The sequence below is a fragment of the Esox lucius genome, chromosome 14, assembly GCF_011004845.1.
Source record: "Esox lucius isolate fEsoLuc1 chromosome 14, fEsoLuc1.pri, whole genome shotgun sequence".
In the NCBI taxonomy this organism is placed as follows: Eukaryota; Metazoa; Chordata; class Actinopteri; order Esociformes; family Esocidae; genus Esox; species Esox lucius.
In genome coordinates, this window is record NC_047582.1 from 11,799,583 (window position 1) to 11,819,948 (window position 20,366).

Consider the following 20,366-nt stretch of genomic DNA (forward strand, 5'->3'; position numbering starts at 1 on the left):
TGGCTGGCTGGTTGGAAGGGATGGAGGCTGGTTTGATGGATGGGAAGGACGCTGGCTGGCTGGGAGGGAGACTGGCAGGCGGGTTGGGAGGGAGGCTGGCTGGTTGGATGGGAGGGAAGGCTGGTTGGGGGACCGTGTCCACTATTTACAGAACTGGTGGACTCTTTCTCCAACTGTGGCCCACAGGTCCTAGTGGTTCCATGCAGATCATTTGATAGAATATTGGAGTTTAAACAGGCAGGGTTGTGGGGTCAATACACACAGGGGGCCAATACAAAAATGGCAAACTGCAAGTAGCTCTGGATAAGAGCATGCGTAAAATGACTTCAATGAAAATGTCTTCAAGAACCACCAACTGAACTCATTGTTGTTGTAGCCTTTAGGCAAACACACCTGACTTAACCACTCAAGGGCTCAACGATGAGCATTTTCCCAGGCTACACTACTTGAGGTCAAGGGTTGTCAAGCTGCCAAATACGGCCCACTGACCAGCAGGGGACTTTAAATCGTTCAAACACAAGTCTAGTCAAGTTAATACATTATGGAGCCGGGCATAAGACACACAAGCGGGCTCCTTCCCCAAGCCCAGAATAACACCAGCACCCACCAGCACCCACCCATCATAAGGGCAGACAGCCCATTCCAGTACAGTTCAGCCGAGTGCAGCCCTCCACCTCCCGCCGCCGGCCTTGTCAGCAGTGACTGACGCCTTAAAGCCTGTGATGAATGACCAGGTTTCAGTAAAGCGCTGTGCTTTTCTACAGCGGACACGTGTTGGCCTTCAGACACGAGGGGAGGGCGAGTGTTCTCCCTTGTATTTAGTTAACATTATTCTTATTATTTCTCGGGGTTTAAAAGTCTGACCAGCCCAGCTGCTGCTCAGGGGTGTGGAGGAAGCGTGCCCGCGGTTGTGTTGCGTGCGTGTGTGTTCTCGAAATGTTGCGTGTGAGTGTACCCGTGTGTGTGTGTGTGTGTGTGTGTGAGAGTTTGTGTGTTTGCAGCCTGGATCGGGGAGTGGTTTTTCCATGCTCTCAGTTGTCCAGGTATGTATAAGGCTTGTTTTGAAAACCCTGGGAGTTCCACTCATGCTCACATTGGAGGCTTTTCTGTGGACCTCAGCCCGACCCATGGCCCTCTCCCCATCCCCTCACCTTGCCTCCCACTCTGCTCTGGTTCCAGGGACCTGCCCAGCCCAGCTCAGTTAGGGCATCATTTGGGAGTGTGTTATAGATGTAAAATAATGAACAGCCACCAGATCCTGTCCAAAGTGCCTTAACACTGAGACAGCCCCTGACACCTTAACACTGAGACAGCCCCTGTCACCTTAACACTGAGACAGCCCCTGTCACCTTAACACTGAGACAGCCCCTGTCACCTTAACACTGAGACAGGCCCCTGTCACCTTAATACTAACAAAACTCTGTAAGTGGGGGGGATAACACATCTAATGGCAGCAGTGTGTGTGTGCGTGTGTGTGTGTGTGTGTCGGTTCAGGTACCCAGCTCAAATGAGAATGAGGAAACCAATAAACCCACAGAATGTTGGCCCTTTGACACAAAAGCAGCTTATCCTCCAATTTCCTGCCAGCGAGACTCCCAGGCCCAGCGCTGAGATGCTCATTAATTGAAGCTGATCTTTAAGGAAAGTACAAGAGGACTACTGTACTGCAGCCCTACGGTGCTGCAGCCGGAGCTACAGAACGCAGGTGGAGGGAGAGGGCAGAGCAGCTGTTCAGACACTTCCCCTCCACACTTAACAGAAACACAGCAGAAAGCCAAAAGTTCCCAGGTGATTCCTTTAGGTCAGCGGCTCCCAACTGATTTTGTTTTGGGCCCCGAATGTAATAAGGTATCCCCAGTCAAGACTTATTTTCTTCTTCTTTTACAGAAATACTATCTGGAACATAATGATATGCTATATTGACTGTAGCAATTTTATTACACAAGTAAACCATATTCCCACTTTTTAAATAATTCCATTTGCTCTTATTCTTGATTAATTTTAGCGAAGGTATGCTGCTTGGGACCTCAAACTATGCTAAATGCCATTGCTAATACATGTAGCTCTACATCGAAAAGGAAGTTAAAGAAAATGTTTTTCAGAGAATTCATTGAATTAAAAATCCTAATAATCAAAAAAATGCAGAGACCATAATCAAGTCTAACGGTTGTGTCACACAAAACTTTGTGAAATAAAAATGTGTCACTTTTTTACTTTTACATTATCAGTTAAGAAAAAAATATCTCCTTTACTTGTGAAAACCAACACTTTCTGAAACATTCTTAACTCCTGTAGAACACTATTATAAGCAGAACAGATGTAGAACACAGTAGGAGTTGCTAAGGACGGCTGTCATGGTAATCTATGATAATGAAGTGACACCCCTCTTCAGCGTGTTTCCAGTAGGTGATCAGTGACATCTCGCGTCTTCCACATGAGTAGACCAAACACATTTCCCAATAGATCAAAATCACAACTTAAATTACTATTCTTTTTCAAAGACCACAACAGTGATATGAACCCCATGTAAAAGAGTGTATTTCTCAGCTGTATCCTGATGTGTCACCTGGAGTAACCAGCCAGGCTTCAGACTGTGCCAGCCATACAGAATGTGAGTCATACGTAATCTGAAACCTGGCTCCTATACTCTACCTAGGCACTCGTACGGCAGTCCAGCAATCAGAGAGAGAGTGAAAGACAGAGAGAGAGTGAGGGAGGGAGAGAGAAAGCAGGAGAAGAAAGGCCAACTGGCACAGCTGGACGGAGGATTAGTACGTGGTAGGAAAGTACAAAGACGTAACGAAAGACAAATGAAGGATTGATCTGGTCAGCTTGGCTCCTAGCTCTGAATCAGCGAACATGCAGGTGGGGAAGATGGGTGGATTGAGAGACAGGCAGACAGACATAAATGAGGGAGAGAAACACACAGGGGGACGCACTGCTGTTTAGTTGGTGCGTCATGCGGATTTGTGTTCCAGGAATATGATGATTGGGGATTATTCTGTGTTACTGTAAGAAATATCTGAAGCTTTATAGCTTCCTTTCCTTCAGCCCTGGCAAAGAGACAGAGAGACAGAAAGAGACCGAAAATAGAAACATAAAAGGACAGCCTCTATGATAAATGGGGCTAAAAAGCAGCCAAAGAACATCTCAAATCTCAGGCAGCAGAGATACCACTTTACTTGGAGCGTGTCAGTAGGGCCTAATCGCAAAAGAACATGACTGTCCTTTGGTACTGGTCACAAGGCCGTAACCACACTTAAGGGGTCATATGACTTAAGGACAGTCATTAGAGTGTCCATGCTGGACTGTAGGCAAGACACACTTGTCTTTTTACTCCTTTCCTGGTTGCCGCCACACACACCACACATGCTTGACACCATCTGAACCAAATAAGTTTATCTTGGTCTCATCAGACCACTGGACATGGTTCCAGTAATCCATGTCCTTAGTCTGCTTGTCTTCAGCAAAGTGTTTGCAGGCTTTCTTGTGCATCATCTTTAGAAGAGGCTTCCTTCTGGGACGACAGCCATGCAGACCAATTTGATGCAGTGTGCGGCATATGGTCTTAACACTGACAGGCTGACACCCCACCCCTTCAACCTCTGCAGCAATGCTGGCAGCACTCATACGTCTATTTCCCAAAGACAACCTCTGGATATGACGCTAAGCACGTGAACTCAACGTCTTTGGTCGGCCATGACGAGGCCTGTTCTGAGTGGAACCTGTCCTGTTAAACAACATCTTTATGTAGAGCAACAATACTTTTTTTCAGATCCTCAGAGAGTTCTTTGCCATGTGGTACCATGTTGAACTTCCAGTGACCAGTGAGAACGATAACACCAAATTTAACACACCTGCTCACGATTCACACCTGAGACCTTGTAACACTAACGAGTCACATGACACTGGGGAGGGAAAATGGCTAATTGGGCCCAATTTGGAAATTTTCACTTAGGGGTGTACTCACCTTTGTTGCCAGCGGTTTAGACATTAATGGCTGTGTGTTGTGTTATTTTGAGGGGACAGCAAATGTACACTGTTATACAGGCTGTACACTCACTACTTTACATTGTAGCAAAGTGTCATTTCTTCAGTGTTGTCACATGAAAAGATATAATCAAATATTTGCAAAAATGTGAGGGGTGGACTCACTTTTGTGAGATACTGTATACGTTTTATGATTTGGTCAAATGGTCATCAGAATCAATCTTGTCCTGATATTGCTCTCTCATTAACCCCTCCTCCAGAGGGAATAACTTGGACAACAGCCGTTTAAAGGTCAAATCAGAGATCCTTCCACAAAAAACAAGCTACCTCACAAGCAAGCATATACTCCAGTTTATTGGCAGCATTGAAGACAATATAAAAAAATACAGAGGATCAAGTGGCCTGGCCCCCTACCTACTGACACAGACCTCTCTCCCCAAACTCATGTGAGATCAGAGGGCATAGGAAACCTTTCCATTTCATTATTACATTTTGTGAAATTCTCTGTGAATTGTGCTGCTCAGCCTCACAGCTGTCAAGGGAAACACTTCAATGCTGCAACTAGAAATTACTGTAGTTTAAAATGCATTAACATATAAAATGTTTATACCAAATAGTTATAAATCTACCCCATTTAAACTACACCTTTTAAAAGTCTAAAACATGTCAACATTTGCCAGGGCCATAGCTAACATGGGGAAAGGTGGGTATGATTCACAGATCCCATAGCTTGGGGGGCCCCAAAGTACATAGGAATATCAAACCTGACTATACACAGACAATATCAATGTTGTCTATATGTTAGGGGGCCCGGACAACAGCCTTGTATTCTGAAGGAAATGTTGGTAGGTAAAATGATGATTTTAGTTTTCAGTTTATTGTTCACCAGCTGTGGGTCAAGGGGTGCTCTGGGCATTACTGATTCAAACTAATGAAATCAGTCGAAGGATCTGTGCTTTCCACTGAACGACTCAAAGATCTGAGACAGGAAAAACAGTCAAATTTCCCATCACTAGTCCTTACCGGCCAGGCTGAATTCTACCCTGCCAAAGGACAAGGCATACTAAAACGTAAGATAATTTCTCAATCAACCCAAGGACAAAACACTGTTCTCTACAAATGTATTGCTGTAAATAATATTTGTTTTCTTGTCATACTTAGTTTACTTAGCTGGTGAAACAACTGTAAATATGTGCTCTATTAGGTGAAGGCATCATTTCATTGTCAACAAAAAGAAACTGAGACCCAATGATAGTAGTCAGAACATCTTAAGAAATCTAATAAAATGTATGTTCACAAAAATTCAGGAAAGTGTTTCCAGTTTGGAGTGACATGAGGAGACTCATGGATAGAGTGATATCGGGACAGTGCCCAGGTTAGAGAGATATCGGGACAGTGCCCAGGTTAGAGAGATATCGGGACAGTGCCCAGGTAAGAGTGATATCGGGACAGTGCCCAGGTAAGAGTGATATCGGGACAGTGCCCAGGTTAGAGAGATATCGGGACAGTGCCCAGGATAGAGAGATATCGGGACAGTGCCCAGGTTAGAGAGATATCGGGACAGTGCCCAGGTTAGAGAGATATCGGGACAGTGCCCAGGTTAGAGAGATATCGGGACAGTGCCCAGGTTAGAGTGATATCGGGACAGTGCCCAGGTTAGAGTGATATCGGGACAGTGCCCAGGTTAGAGTGATATCGGGACAGTGCCCAGGTTAGAGAGATATCGGGACAGTGCCCAGGTTAGAGTGATATCGGGACAGTGCCCAGGTTAGAGTGATATCGGGACAGTGCCCAGGTTAGAGTGATATCGGGACAGTGCCCACGTTAGAGTGATATCGGGACAGTGATATCGGGACAGTGCCAAGGTTAGAGCGATATCAGGAGTGTACTTAAATTAGTGGATTAAATTACCTGAACGACACACAGACACCTGAACACCTAACGACACACAGACAGTCCTCTGATTACACAGAGACCTGAACAACTGACAACACCCAGACAGTCCTCTGATTACACAGAGACTTGAACAACTGACAACACCCAGACAGTCCTCTGATTACACAGAGACTTGAACAACTGACAACACCCAGACAGTCCTCTGATTACACAGAGACCTGAACAACTGACAACACCCAGACAGTCCTCTGATTACACAGACACTTGAACAACTGACAACACCCAGACAGTCCTCTGATTACACAGAGACCTGAACAACTGACAACACCCAGACAGTCCTATGATTACACAGACACCAGAAAAACTGACAACACAAAGCCACCTGAACATCTCCATCCCACACGTTAGCCGAGTAGAACTTTCTATAGGGTTGCATATCTGGGTGTGTTTCATTCTGCATTGTTAGTAACCAGCATTGAAGTCAGGCTGTGAATAATAGATTAACCAGAGCAGACAGGGATAAAACGGACGGTGAACCCGAGATAGCATCCATGCAAAAGCAGCTCTCTGGGTCTCCTCCAGAACAGAAGAGCGGGAATGGACTTCAGTATGCAAACCTTTGATGTAGGCACCCTTCACATTTCAACGCAGAAACCCGTGGCTCAGGTCACCCTAGACCCTGTATCTATATAAAAAGCACACGTGAAATCCATTTGGTGTCATCAAAAACAGAGAGGTTTGGCAGGCGAAACAACATGAGCCGGGGTGAAATACTGTAGATGTTATCTGTTTTTCCGTCCACTTCAGTCAGAATGGCACTTGCTGTCAAAAGCAGTTAGCGGACAAGCGCCGGGGTCGGTTGCAACTACAGCCCAAGACAGTGAGGAATTTAGAGCCGTATTGGTTCTTCAAAGGCCGTTCAACGTCAGACGTGATGCATGTGTTTTCAGAGGGGGGAAATCCACAGGAATGAAAAACCTTCCCAGTCGTGATTTGAAAATAAATGAGGGAAGTCAAATCTTCAGGGTGGGGGTCGGTGTTTGTTTAGGGGGGTGGGGGTATGTCAGATAAGACACAAGCTAAAAAATAAACACAAAACATATCATGGTATTTCTGATATGTAATGATTAGACTGAAATAACAGTGTAGGGTTACAGCCGGGTCCATCAATCCTACTGAAACAACACAGAGACTTTAACAGCTCTTCTCCAGTTGCAATTTAAACAGGTGCCCTGAAAGGTGGTCACTGTCTGTCTGTCTGTCTGTCTGTCTATTTCAATAACCCACTGAGTTAGAGCATATATAAACAAAGTGTGTGTGTGCGCAATTCAACATCAATTAAATCAATCTCAATTTGACTACCGTCACTTTCTCCTTTGCCCCAGGTCTCTCAGATACAGCTGTCTCCCATTTGCCATGATCTACCCACAGATAGAGATGCAGTGTGAACTTTAACACACAGATTCCTGGCATTCTTAAACGCTTCACCGCCACAGCGCACTTTGCTTTCATGACACCAGGTTCCTCTACCGGTCCAATCTGCACCCCACAGCCTCTCAGCAGCGACTGTCACTTAACTGACCCCGGATCAGATCATGACAGTTGGAGCAGCGTCTTGGTCCACACCCCACAGCTGCTCACCGACACAAACAGCTATTGTCTCTTTAAAGACTACAGAACAGAGTCTGACTGCTGGATCGCTGTCAAAGGGTTGTCAGCACATTGCGTTGTTTACGACAGTTCTGTAGCGGCACGTCTCGTTGCTTAAGGAATGCTCATTAAACTCCACGGAATCAACAAGTGTGCAAATCAAGGAGAGAGAGGACATTCAGGCCTGCACTGTCAAATACAGACATATATTGTGTTGGTTAAAGGCATATGAAATAATTGATACCATTAGCGTTAAACCTTTTTTTGCGCTGAGCTACGGCGGACCATTAAGTGACATGTAATCCTACATCCAGCTGTTCTGGGAGCTCCATACAACCCGCAACGGAACTGGGGCTAGCTCAGCGACCGGTTCAACTAGCTGGTGCTAGTGGCTCAACTGTCAACGCCATGTCACCTTCTGGTCAGTCACGCCAGTTCCCATGGCGGGCTGAACTCTAGACAGAGGGTCAGCTCACACCCCTCCATCACACAGCCTGAAGGATCCATCTGATCAGCAGTGGAGCCCGGCTGCTATGTATTTCTTTTTTTTTAAATATAGTTTGTGTTTTCTTAATATTGTCCAGTGCTCTATTCAAAACAACTTCAAATAGCAGTTATATCATTTTAGAATGTATCCATAATGCCACAGTGTGCATAATGAACCGGTAAAATGTAGACTGTAATAGAGGTAAAAAAAACAATAGAGAACGGTGAAACATCACAGAGACTTTCATAGCAGGCGGCCTTAACTGAAATATTCAGACAACATTACACAATACTATTGAATTCTTTTTTTTCACTGGGGATGTATTGTCCTCAAAGATTCTATTGCAGAGAAATATAGAATTCACAAATTGACACTCATGGCATGATCAATCAGTAAGAGTAATGCTTTTAAATACAGCATCCGGTGCGGCTCAACTATTGACAAACTCCACATGCTCAAATAGACCACAGGCTTGTTGTTGCGTCAGGTCAATGCCCAGCTCAATCAAGCATTCAAAATGACCAATGTCTCACGTCAAAACACAACACGTCATGAAGTCACACTAAAACGTACACTCTGAAAAGCAGATGATGGCACACTTGTCTCAGATTAACATATAGCGCTGGGCCCTCTTCAACCTGAAACTGTCTTCATGGTCTTCTCTTAAGTGTGCGTTTATCAGTCATGATTCCATGCCCTATGGGTTCATCTGTGCTCATTCTTCCACAAACTGCCTTTTTTGTTTTAAGTTTGAGAACTGAGTGACACACGTCACTCTACTGGTGTAGCCACAGCCTACGCCATTTAAAAAAAAAAAAAAATGTTTTTGACATTGTCCATTCATTGTTTCAGCCCTAAGTTCAGTAGCATGTCAGAGAACCAGACACCAGGGCTAGTTGAAGACCAGACACACACTTGTTCCCCACCCACATTTTTTCACCATCATTGCAGAAAGAGTTCCTAGGGGAAACACTGGCCAGAAACAGTCAGCCCTGTGTTAACGCCACAAACAGCTGGTCACACAAACGGAAACCCAGCGAACAACAGACTGAGCAGGATTGTCCTTGGAGCATTGATCTGCATGACTGTGGAACTGCCTGCCGTGTACACAGAGCTGGCTCCATGGGCACCGCTGGGGTTTCTCTTACATCCTCATCAATATGCTCAGCTGTTAGTCAATTAGTTGCTTCTCTGGAGGGTGATCAATGAGCTTTCTATACTTACCACCCAAATACGACACACGGCACCCAAACACTAAACACGCCACCCAAGCACAACAAAGGGCAACCGACCGCACCACGCAAACACTAAATACAGCACCTAAACACTACAAACAGCATCCAGAAACTACAAGACCCAAATGTTACACACCCCCCAAGACAACATCCCAACAAGACAACATCAAAACAATAAACTCACCACACTTACATAAAACCACACTAATAAATTACAAACCAACACCTAAACACTACACACCAACCAATTACAACAGAGCAAACCAAACACTAAAAACCTCACAACCGCAACACACAGCAACCAAATTACTACAACACCCAACTTAGTAAAACAAAGCAGAAAAATACATTCACATCTGACTCACCATCCAAGAAGGGGACAGAGTACTGTCTGTCCTCATGGTCATCCAGTCACTGCTGCTCTTCTCTCCTGGAAGAGAATGGGACAATTCATACAAAAGACTTGCATTTTCAGATATTCCCAATTTAAGCCTAGACGTTTTATACACTTTGTCAGAATATATGCAAAGCACAAGACAGTTCCCCACCAGGGATGTCAACAAATGCCTCTCCCTTCGTTCCGTCATCATCAGTTACTTCATCAATAAAAAGAGGATTGTTTCTCTCAACGTGTTAAATATCTTCCAGCCAATGAGCGCACTGCAAGCAGCTTGAAGTAATTCCTCCTTCCCTCCTCCTTTCATTAATAACAACAGAAGGAGAAAGTGAGGGAGAATGAGGAGACGGAGAGAAACAGGAAGGAGAGACCGAGAGAGACAGAGAGAGAGAGAGAGAGACAGCGAGAGGGAGGGAGAGAGAGAGAGAGAGAGAGAGAGAGAGGGAGAGAGAGAGAGAGGGAGAGAGGCTGGAAATCTTCACAGTGAAACTGGGGGGTGGAGTGGATTACTACTAATTATCAAAGACCAACTTGAACCTAAAGGAAAGGAGAGGATTACTAGAAAGTGGAACAAGATGAGGGAGGCCTCCTCTTCCCCCCAATCTCCTCCCCAACCTACACCTCCCCTCTCCTCACTGCTGATCTGAAGCAGACAGAGGTTGACCAGAGACCATAAGGCTTTCCTTCAGGAATACTAGTATTGTCAATATTACACCGGTCCAGAAACATTCATTCAGCGCTGATGTCCACATCTGAACATTTCAATGACCCGATGTAGAAATCTCAGTCATCCAGACAGGACAGATGTCACTTGCAGGAATCAGAGGGGATTTAAGTTCCTCCACAGAGACTAACAGAAAGGCAGGAGAAAGTGAAGCTGAGGTTTCTGTCGAAGCTAAGTTCTTTACCTCCTTGTCCCAATAATGAAACTCAATGCCTTTCATTTATCTGTCCTCTTCTCTATGTCCAGCAGGCTCTTAGAGGTCCTGTGGGAGGACAGTCTGGTGCAGACCAAGGCGGAGCCCAGTATCATTGGGCTTGGGACGTGACATGGGGAAAGGAATATTGTTTTTCCTTCACATTGTCTGGGGACTAAAGCCAGCAACAGTATTGGCGCTGAGAAGGAAAAAGGATTGTGGGATGAATGGAAAAGCCATACCTGCGTAAAGCTTCGGTATCAAATGCTCCTGAGCTCTGAAGTGTGTGTATGCGTACGTGCATACTCGCACAAGAGATACATTAAATCTACTCCCACACCCCTCGTCAACAGCAGAAAGAGCAGGAACTGAGGGGAATCGTAAAGACACTGTGATGTTTCAGTGGCTGGTAAAGACATTGAAAGAGGCCTGATATCGTCCTTCACCTTCTGCTGTCCTCTCCTCTGAGACATAGCAGCTCAGGAAGCTGTATGGCCTCTGTCTGGCTGTCTGGACCCCTGGCTGCCTTACACAAAAACCACGGCACAACACACAATCAAATCGGACTTTCTCTGTTCAAAACATCCGGAACACTTTTATGCAGTAGCCTAGTTATGGGACCAACGCGTATGTCGCTCTATAACCTGACACTCCGAGATGACCACCGGTTGAACACATTTCCCACCCCCTCTCCCCATCTCTGTCAAAGACAAGCAGCTTGTTATTATGCGCCCAGGAACTCATCCGATTGGCTGAGCTCACTTCCTGTAATTATAAGAGAGGAAGTCAGGGTGAGGGGTTGCAGCGTGCTAAGCTTAGCCCTAAGGACAGACCCGAATTCAGACCCACGACTACCATATGTGTGCGGTGGAGGTTTTAATGGAACAGGGTTTGTATTAGCCCAGACACTTGGGAATCTGTCGAACAGTATTTAGCACAGGTTATTGTCACACACAGGCTCTGCAGACATCCATATTAACAAAGTTGACCTACTTCTGTCTTATACGGCATAACAGTTGATTAGATGGGAGACACTAATCAATTAGCCTACAGCGTGTGGCCATGAGACACTATGTAAATCAATCTTTCAGCTTAACCGGACAACTGCCTCCTCATCATCCCTTTTCCTCCACAGGAAATACATGTAAAACAAATCCTGATCATCACCGCTGTGGCTGTGCCATTCAGCCTGAATCGCTCTGTCATTTTCACACGGCAGTCCACTGCCTTTATAGGACAAGACCTCCCAAGTTAAACTCCAGACACACACACACGCACACGCCAGAGTCCAACACTGAAACACTCCCAGTCTGTGGTAGGCCACAAAAACACAGGCTTGCCAACGGCCCTCCAGCTCTACATCTACATAGGCTATTGGTGTGTGTGTGTGTGTGTGTGGGGGGGGGGGGGGGGGGGCTGCCAGTCTTGGGTGTTGGTGGGATCTTTGTGGCTAGCCCACACACATTCACACTCACTCAGCACTCCATCAATGACCCTCTCTGTACAGAATGAGACTGTATTCTGGCTTCCAAATGGCACCCTATTCATTAGAATGGGCACTACTTCTGAAGAGACCCTTTTGGGCCCCAGTCTACAGTAGTGTACCACACAGTGAACGAGGCGGCGTTTTGAACGACCATCTCCAAGGTGAAGGGAAATATGAAATCTAAGGCTGGGCATGGATGGCAGAGCTGGGTGTTCTGGCCCGGCCCAACATCAGGAGCCGGAGGCCTATGTTGTAATGACATCCGATCTGATCCAGTGGCGTCCTCTGATAGACTGGAGAACAGAGAAAAGCACTGTGGCACAAACTTTGCCTTTGAAAAGGGTTTCAGTCCAGTCGAATATTACCTCTGACCCTGTGCCACTGTGCTGACAGTGTACCCAGACTACAGCCTCACGGCCATGGCAGCGGTTCACATGCAAACATAACACGCAAACGCACGCAGAGACACACAAACACCCACACACAGACACACCCATGCATGCACATGCTGTGACCAAACAGTAGAGTTGGCCAATATCCTATCCTAAAGCCGGGTCCACCCTGTTTTAGTCACTCAAGCCTTTCTGATCTAACCATCAATATCAGGCCGTTTCAACATCACAAAGTTCATTTGTTAGCACACACTTTGAATGAGACAGTTAACAAGGTGTATATTGTCTACTGGCACTGTATTTTACTAGAGAAGATATATAACAAGGTGTGTTTATGGTCATTGAAGAATGAGTGTTTGTAGACAGCAAACAAGATCACAGATTAACCACAAACACCCAATAAGCTCTACACATCTATGGCCATGGCTGGTAACTTGTCGTCATAATCATTACCATCAAGATGACGCATAGATCAAGTATAATTTTGCGTTATTTCTTTTCTAGGATTGCGGTTCTATATGTATTTAAATAGTAGGCCATTACATCACGCTATATTTTCATAGTTTGTGAAATTCTGTTTGGTTTGTCATAAATGAACGTCTGAGTTGTTTTCCAGCGAAACTTGGCTATCTCAGTAGATCGTAAGTGGCATTTAGATTTATTGTGCCTTGATAATTGAACCAATTGCTGATAAGCATCAACAGCTCCGGAAAACTCGGAAACAGAGGAAGCAGACAAATCAGTCAGTCGGTAGCGAGTGATGGAGCAAAGCAGTGTCCCTTAAACAAATCACAGAATACGATCTGAGCATCTCGACCGAAGTAAATTAACCACAAGCGTAACGCCACTTAAATTCTGATAGAAATGATGGAAACTCGCGACCATAAGAATTGACGCTGCTAAAACTTCGCGCTCTCTACAATAGCCTACCTAGGTTTTCTAAACACACCTACCTTTTCCTCGCGTTTAAAGTGAAATGGCAGGATTCCGATGTGATGAATTGCTCACAAAACGTCTGAGAAATACATCTAGGCTTCGTAAATTGTTCTACGTGTGTGTTGTTGTTTCCGACTTCTGACTTTTTCAAGTGAACGAGGTCTGCCTGTTCGCTGCGTCTTTGCAGTCCCGTATAGGGCTCCCACCTCCGACGTCTTGGAGAAGTACAGGGCCCCCGCTGCTCCAAGTGTCCCTTCAAATTTTACTTCTAATATCTACCGATGGAAATCTTTATTGCATAACAAGAAATCACTTGACATTTTACACTATAACCCTTTTCAGTCATTGTTTATTCAAAATACAAATTCTATTCCGCACTGTTGAAGTTCATAAGCCCACCTAATTGAGGCGATTCGTTATGTAAATAAGCTGTCATCATTGGAGACAAGACAGGACACTTGAGAGGTGTTGTCGGCCGATCTCCTTGGAGACTGTATACTTTTCCCGCTTACAGTAGGTGAATGTGTGCGGGTGCAAGATCGTGCCTGTCTGCATACTGTAATAGAACGCATCATTGTTTTTTATTGTATGCTTATTTTACCACGTAAGATGACCGAAAGGCATTTTCATTTCCAGCAACCTGCAATGAACTGGGAACAGAACAGACTTTTCACCGACCAGGTTTACAATTCGATATAGGAACTGGTGGGGCCTGACGTGCACCCACCCTTTTGTAAAGATACATTTGGCTTAAATGCCAACAACCACGACTGAACATCTTATTACTACCAAAACTTTGATAAAAATGTACTGTATGTCCATCCCACAGGTCTTTTTAACCTTTCTTGATTAACACCATGGCAAATATGATGGGAAATTAAATGAATTATACCAGTACACACTACATTGAAAACCAATTTTTTGGTAGAAAAAGCTAAATACATTTAAAAAGCTATACCCCATAATGACAGCTGTCTGTCCTGACCGACTTTGTAAGGGAACCACTCAGTGCAATAGCCTGTAGAAAGCCCCAAAAACTGTATACCTCTATTCCCAATAAATATACTAGCAGGATAAATACCCTCACACCTGACCCAAGCACAACAACAAAGAGACAGATAGGACAGGAAGAGCAGGAGTAAAAGTAAAAAGGATCTGGGGAGCCATTTTCCAAACAGGTGTTTAATTGATTTTAATCCGTCCACCAATTTATGCTCATTTAATGAAGCCCTCATATATTAAAACAACACACATTGGATTTTAACTACATACATTCTAAGACATATTGGATTGTCATTTGTTGAATTAATTCTTAGACATCTACAAGAGAAGGCATGATGAGCAAACATGTCCCCTGGCCAGCGACTTGAAGATAACACTACCTTCTACATTCACACATGTAGACCATCCAAATCATATCCTGGACGTCCCTTGCTTGCTAGGGAGAAACCTTAAACATCTCAATCTCATGAAATGTACACCTCCCTTCAAGTCAACATCCTATCTCCCATCATACACTTTACCTAACCTCCAACAAATGTTTTTAAATAACAACCTAAATGGTAGAAAAGCCCCTAGTGCCGTTTTCATACCTAAATATGAGCAAAATATGTTTTGCCTTATACGTCACAAGCAGTGAATAGTAAACTAACGTACACACTCTGTCAACACACACACACACACACACACACACACAGTCAACACACACACACACACACACACACACACACACACACACACACACACACACACACACACACACACACACAGTCAACACACACACACAGTCAACACACACACACACACACACAGTCAACACACACACACACACACACACAGTCAACACACACAGTCAACACACACACACACACACACACACACACACACACACAGTCAACACACACACACACACACACACAGTCAACACACACACACACACACACACACACACACAGTCAACACACACACACACACACACAGTCACACACACACACACACACACACAGTCAACACACACACACACACACACAGTCAACACACACACAGACACACTGTCAACACACACACACACACACACACACAGTCAACACACACACAGTCAACACACACACACGAGAAAGTCTAGCTTAAACCCCAAATACCAAATCTCTGATAAACATTTATCAGATAAATCTTTTTTTTTTTAACAACCCAAAATATCAACAACTGATCGGGTAAATTCTTTCGGCTTTCCTCTGTCTGTGGTTCTGGGGGTGGGGTCAGATCTTGACTGTGTTCGCGTGCTTCTTGCACAGAGCCTTGTCCTTTTTAGAGAAGAAGGCCTGACCCTCCAAACTTGTGCTGCAGACCTATAAGGAAAGACAGCAGATTAGTGCCAGTGGGTTACAGTCCTCCTATGTTGTGTTTGACTCCATCTCTCCCTTCTTCACTCGCTCCTTGGGGAGGGGTCTGACTCACAGCACACACGAAGCAGGTATCATGCCAGGTGAATCCCAACGCCTCTAGGAACTTGTCCCCGGCCTCAATGGGAAAGTCACAACCATGGCAACTGGTACCAAAGAGTTGGTAGTAGTCTGGGTGAAAAAAATAAAAATAAAAGAATGGTATCAAAAGACGTCAATCATTTCAGAGTCACCTTCACTCAAACACCTTGCTTCCAATGACCCTCACCTCTTTCACAGTATGGCAGACCGTCCTCCATGTGGAACGTGTTGTTTCTGATTGGCTGGCGGCAGGACGCACACAGGAAGCAGTTCACATGCCAGGTTTGCTTCAGGGCATTGATGACTTCCTGTAAGGACATTAAGAGATAGTTAATTGTATTACCCTCACAATGTCCTCATTTGCTTGCAATTTGTCTGTGGATTTGAAAAGAAAGATACCAGGGGATAAGATAATGTTGCAGAGTGGACAAACCCAGATACTATATTACGTCCTGAAGTAAGAAACTCACCCCCAAGACCTTCTGCTTGCAGCCGGTGCAGGTAGGAGCAAAGAACTCCTCATAGCAGTGTGCACAGTACACAGTCCCCCTCTCCTCCACAAAGCCTGACTCCACCAGAGACGTGCGGCAGTGGGAACAGTTGAACTCCTCAGGGTGCCAGGACATGCCCATGGCCACCAGGAATGGACCCCTGGGGAAGGCAAGAAAGGTCACAGGTCCAGATAAGCAACACTAATTAACTTTCAACTCAACTACTGCTGGGACTCTTCCCAGCAGTAGGGCCTAATCTTAAGTGAACCCTTAAGATTAGGCCCAAAATGCCCAATACACTGGTCATGGTGTCCTATACTGACCATAAGGCAATGTAATGGAGTCCTGTACTGACCATTAGGTAACATCATGGCTTCCTATACTGACCATAAGGCAATGTAATGGAGTCCTGTACTGACCATTAGGTAACATCATGGTGTCCTATACTGACCATAAGGCAATGTAATGGAGTCCTGTACTGACCATTAGGTAACATCATGGCTTCCTATACTGCCCAGAAAGTAATTTCATGGTGTCCTATACTGACCACAAGGTAATTTCATGGTGTCCTATACTGACCACAAGGTAATTTCATGGTATCCTATACTGACCACAAGGTAATTTCATGGTGTCCTATACTGACCATAAGGCAGCGTTATTGCTGGCTTCCTATACTGACCACAAGGTAATTTCATGGTGTCCTATATTGACCATAACGCAACATCATGTTTCCTTATACTGACGGTGGCTACTGACCTAATGACCTTATCACAGTGGCCACACATGGGTGTGCGTGTCCCTGCGGCGATATGTTCGGCCCGCTGCACCAACGTATCCTGGTCCTTGGGGTGAGCCTGGGGTGTGGGTCGGTCAGGACCTTTGGGTACCGGTGCAGCGTTGCTGATTAGGCCATAAGAGGGCGCCACTCCACCTTTAGGACCTAAAGCAGCGGAATATACAGAATATATAGTTCATCACCAGCCGGAGATAAAGAGAAACACACTGAGCTGTGTAAAGAAGACACCCCCAAGCGGATGTATCATGTGATCTAACACAGACAGGGAAAATCGCAGAATGGTCCTGGTCGGATGGTGGTCAATGAGAACCGGGGCTGAATCCACTGGTGACTACCTCACTAGCACCCTAACCATAAACACAGCCCAGCTCAGGTGTGACTGGACCACAGAATGCATTGGTGTCCTCCTTGTCTTCATAATAGGCCAGCTGTATCAGGCACATCCACTCCACACCACCCAAACAAAGGATAAATTTTTCCCACTGGGATTTTTTCCCCCTCATTCCCAAGGCAAGAGGAGACACCTGGCAAAATAAACCACCCCTATCCCTCCCTCTTTTCCTCCCAGAAAGACACAGCCCCCCCCCCCCTCTCCGGCTGCACAGATACATCCATAGGGGAGGTCAAAGATGGTGGCCTTCAGAGTCGGGGGAGGGTGGGGGGGGGCAGTGAAAAGGAGCACTCGAATCAAAGACTGGGGGACTGAGGGGTCAGGGAGCAAGCGGCCCTTCGATTTCCTCGTAACTGAGAGCAAACGAGCTGAATAAACAGGGCTGGGGACTGGCAGGGAAGTGAGAGGAGACGGGAGAGGACATCCATGGGAAAGAACGAGAGAGAGCAATAAAGATGAAGACGGAAAGACGGAGAAAGTAAGAGAGGAAAAAGAAACAGAAAGACAGTAGACAGAGAAACCGAGAAAGACGGAGAGAGAAAGAATGGAGAGAAAGACAGAGGAGAGAGAGCTGAAGCAGGAAGAGCAAGTAACTGCATATGACATTGTCACTGTGGGTTAGCTCTGTACTCCAACTAACCACTGAAAATGCTTTGGGCAAGAGAACACTGGAGATCTGGATCTCTGTTTCACTTGAACCGCAACTGGGGCTGCCAATCAAGCAGCCCATCAAACGCTTGCTGCACCCTCTGTAACCTCCGGCTAAGTTGGTATTTTTAACGTCCTGCCGAGTAAGTCGAGGACAGTAGCGGTGGGCCGGGCCGCAGGGGTTGGGGACAGGAAGGCATGGAGAGAGGGAGGCTGGAGAAGTCATTACCCCAACACTCCTCTCTGGCTGATAAACATCTAGGAGATGTATCCGCTTCTGTCAGCAGGACTCCCCGGCTTTTTACACAGATCGCTTCCAGTCCGTCTTTCATCATTACTGATACGTCACCCCACCCCCGAATTCACAAGAGAAGATTTCCAGCCTCTGTCTTCTTCAATCTCTTTCACACGCTCGTTCTTTTGCTCTCTAATTCCAATTGAATTATCTTTGGGCCAGTGACGGCCAGAAACACACACAGTCACCTGGAACACACCACCAAACCTCTATATTCAGCTAAGGGCAGACAGACCCAGACAATCTCCCAACCGGCTGCCGTAAAAAATAAGAAATGTTTCCAAACTCAACAATGCACTATCAGTGCTAGCAAAGGGGGAGACACAGACACACACACACACACACACACACACACACACACACACACAGAGACAGACAGACAGACACACCCGCACAGCATGAGCTGTGTGTTTGTAAACGCCGGGTCGAGTCAGTGGAATGCTGACACTTACAGTGTATCTAACAGAGAGCTACCTGTGGTCTCTCGTACGCCTTTTAGCAGCTCCCACTTAAGAGGTCCCCAGAGGCTGTAGGTAAGCACAGGAGCCCTTTAGTGCACACACTGCTGTGTAAGCCACGTTTATTCATATATGTATAAAAGCATACTGCCGTCTCAGTAACGGCCCCCAACCTGAAGGCCGTTCAGAAAATATTTACACGGAGACAGCTACAGTTGTCTCAGTGTAAACCCTGAACATAGTCCGTCTTAAAGACTCTCGTGTGTCATTTTCAATTTCACCATTTATTTTGCTCAGGAGCCGCGGAAAAGTGAAATTTTTGCTAATTGGCTTAACGGCACTGGTCATGCAGACGTGAGAATGGAAAAAGGGCGCTGTGGAACTGAGGCGTTATGCTGCTCTATTGAAAGCACCGGTTCCAATGAGCAACAGTGGTCACCTGCCCCCTGCAGGTCAAAGGAAGCTCCTACAGATGCCAACACGACGGCCTAGCCGTGTACATTCAAGCTTCCATTGAAGAGACGGTTGTATCTTATCACCAGGACACATTGCAGAAACAAGCAAAATATGAACAGGGTGTTGAATGCTGGGTGAAACCAGCCGCAGAACCCTGACAGGAAGACTGAGTGGGTACCGTCAGTGGGGGGTGGAACAGGAAGGAGGGTAGGAACAGGAGTACCTGCGGGACCTCCTCCAGCCGGCCAGGAGGGTTTACCATGGGCCGGGGGTGTCTTAAACGTGGGCGGTGGGACACTGTTGCCATTCCTGGGGCCTGCAGGGGCTTTGACCATGGTCTTCACTGATGTTGTGTTGTGGGCAGCGGGCAGGGCCTCCTCAACGACCTCACTGGAGAACCGAAAAAACAGATTAGAGATCATTTTCACAGACACACAAGCATGCAGCGAAATGCAGCGAAAACACACAAAGAACCCCCCCCCCCCCCCCCCCAAACACACACAATCCATGCTTTGTGGGGGCACAAAAAGTTCCTCCCGTTATTCACACTTCATCTGGATTACCAACAATCTGGGGTTGCTCGGTCACACCAACACATCGAGGAAAAAGGCCACAGCTCGGCTCGTAATGAGCTGGCTAGCACTGACGTCCCTTGGGTCTGGGAGTGCGGGGTCACGATGACGCTGCGCCAACCTCACACAGGCGCGGGCCGTCCGTTGGGTCAACCCGGGTTCAGAGGGACGCGTCTACGCTGCTGAAATGTCATTCAATCTCAAAACACCTCACCACTAAAAGCTACCCACCTTCTGCAAAGGTTCCTTCACATCCGCATTGTCGCCACTCCATGTCCTCAATATAAACTGTAATCCCTCCGTTCCACTACATATTATACCACATGAATGGTTGGAAGTACCAGTGTTGTATTGGCATAGCTGTTTTAAAGACGTAACACCAGGCTGAGC

At 46.0% G+C, this 20,366-nt stretch overlaps 2 protein-coding genes across 7 annotated transcripts in view; both read right to left on the reverse strand.

The window, feature by feature from the left end:
- bmpr1bb (bone morphogenetic protein receptor, type IBb) overlaps positions 1-13,624 on the reverse strand; it is a 67,642-nt gene extending 54,018 nt beyond the window's left edge. The window contains exons 1-2 of the mRNA XM_010895666.5: positions 13,404-13,624; positions 9,624-9,688 (exon numbers count right to left, since the gene is read on the reverse strand). The gene's annotated coding sequence lies outside the window, so the exon portion shown is untranslated. The remainder of the gene's footprint in view (positions 1-9,623; positions 9,689-13,403) is intronic.
- A 1,799-nt stretch (positions 13,625-15,423) lies between these two features.
- Positions 15,424-20,366, reverse strand: part of pdlim5b (PDZ and LIM domain 5b) — a 55,972-nt gene continuing 51,029 nt past the window's right edge. For all 6 annotated transcript variants that reach the window (XM_010895660.4, XM_020053342.3, XM_010895662.5 and 3 more), the window contains 6 exons: positions 19,628-19,794; positions 17,117-17,300; positions 16,340-16,520; positions 16,057-16,177; positions 15,844-15,959; positions 15,424-15,734 (listed from right to left, as the gene is read on the reverse strand). In XM_010895660.4, the coding sequence (XP_010893962.1) occupies positions 15,645-15,734; positions 15,844-15,959; positions 16,057-16,177; positions 16,340-16,520; positions 17,117-17,300; positions 19,628-19,794 (859 nt within the window). In that variant the 3' untranslated portion in view covers positions 15,424-15,644. The remainder of the gene's footprint in view (positions 15,735-15,843; positions 15,960-16,056; positions 16,178-16,339; positions 16,521-17,116; positions 17,301-19,627; positions 19,795-20,366) is intronic.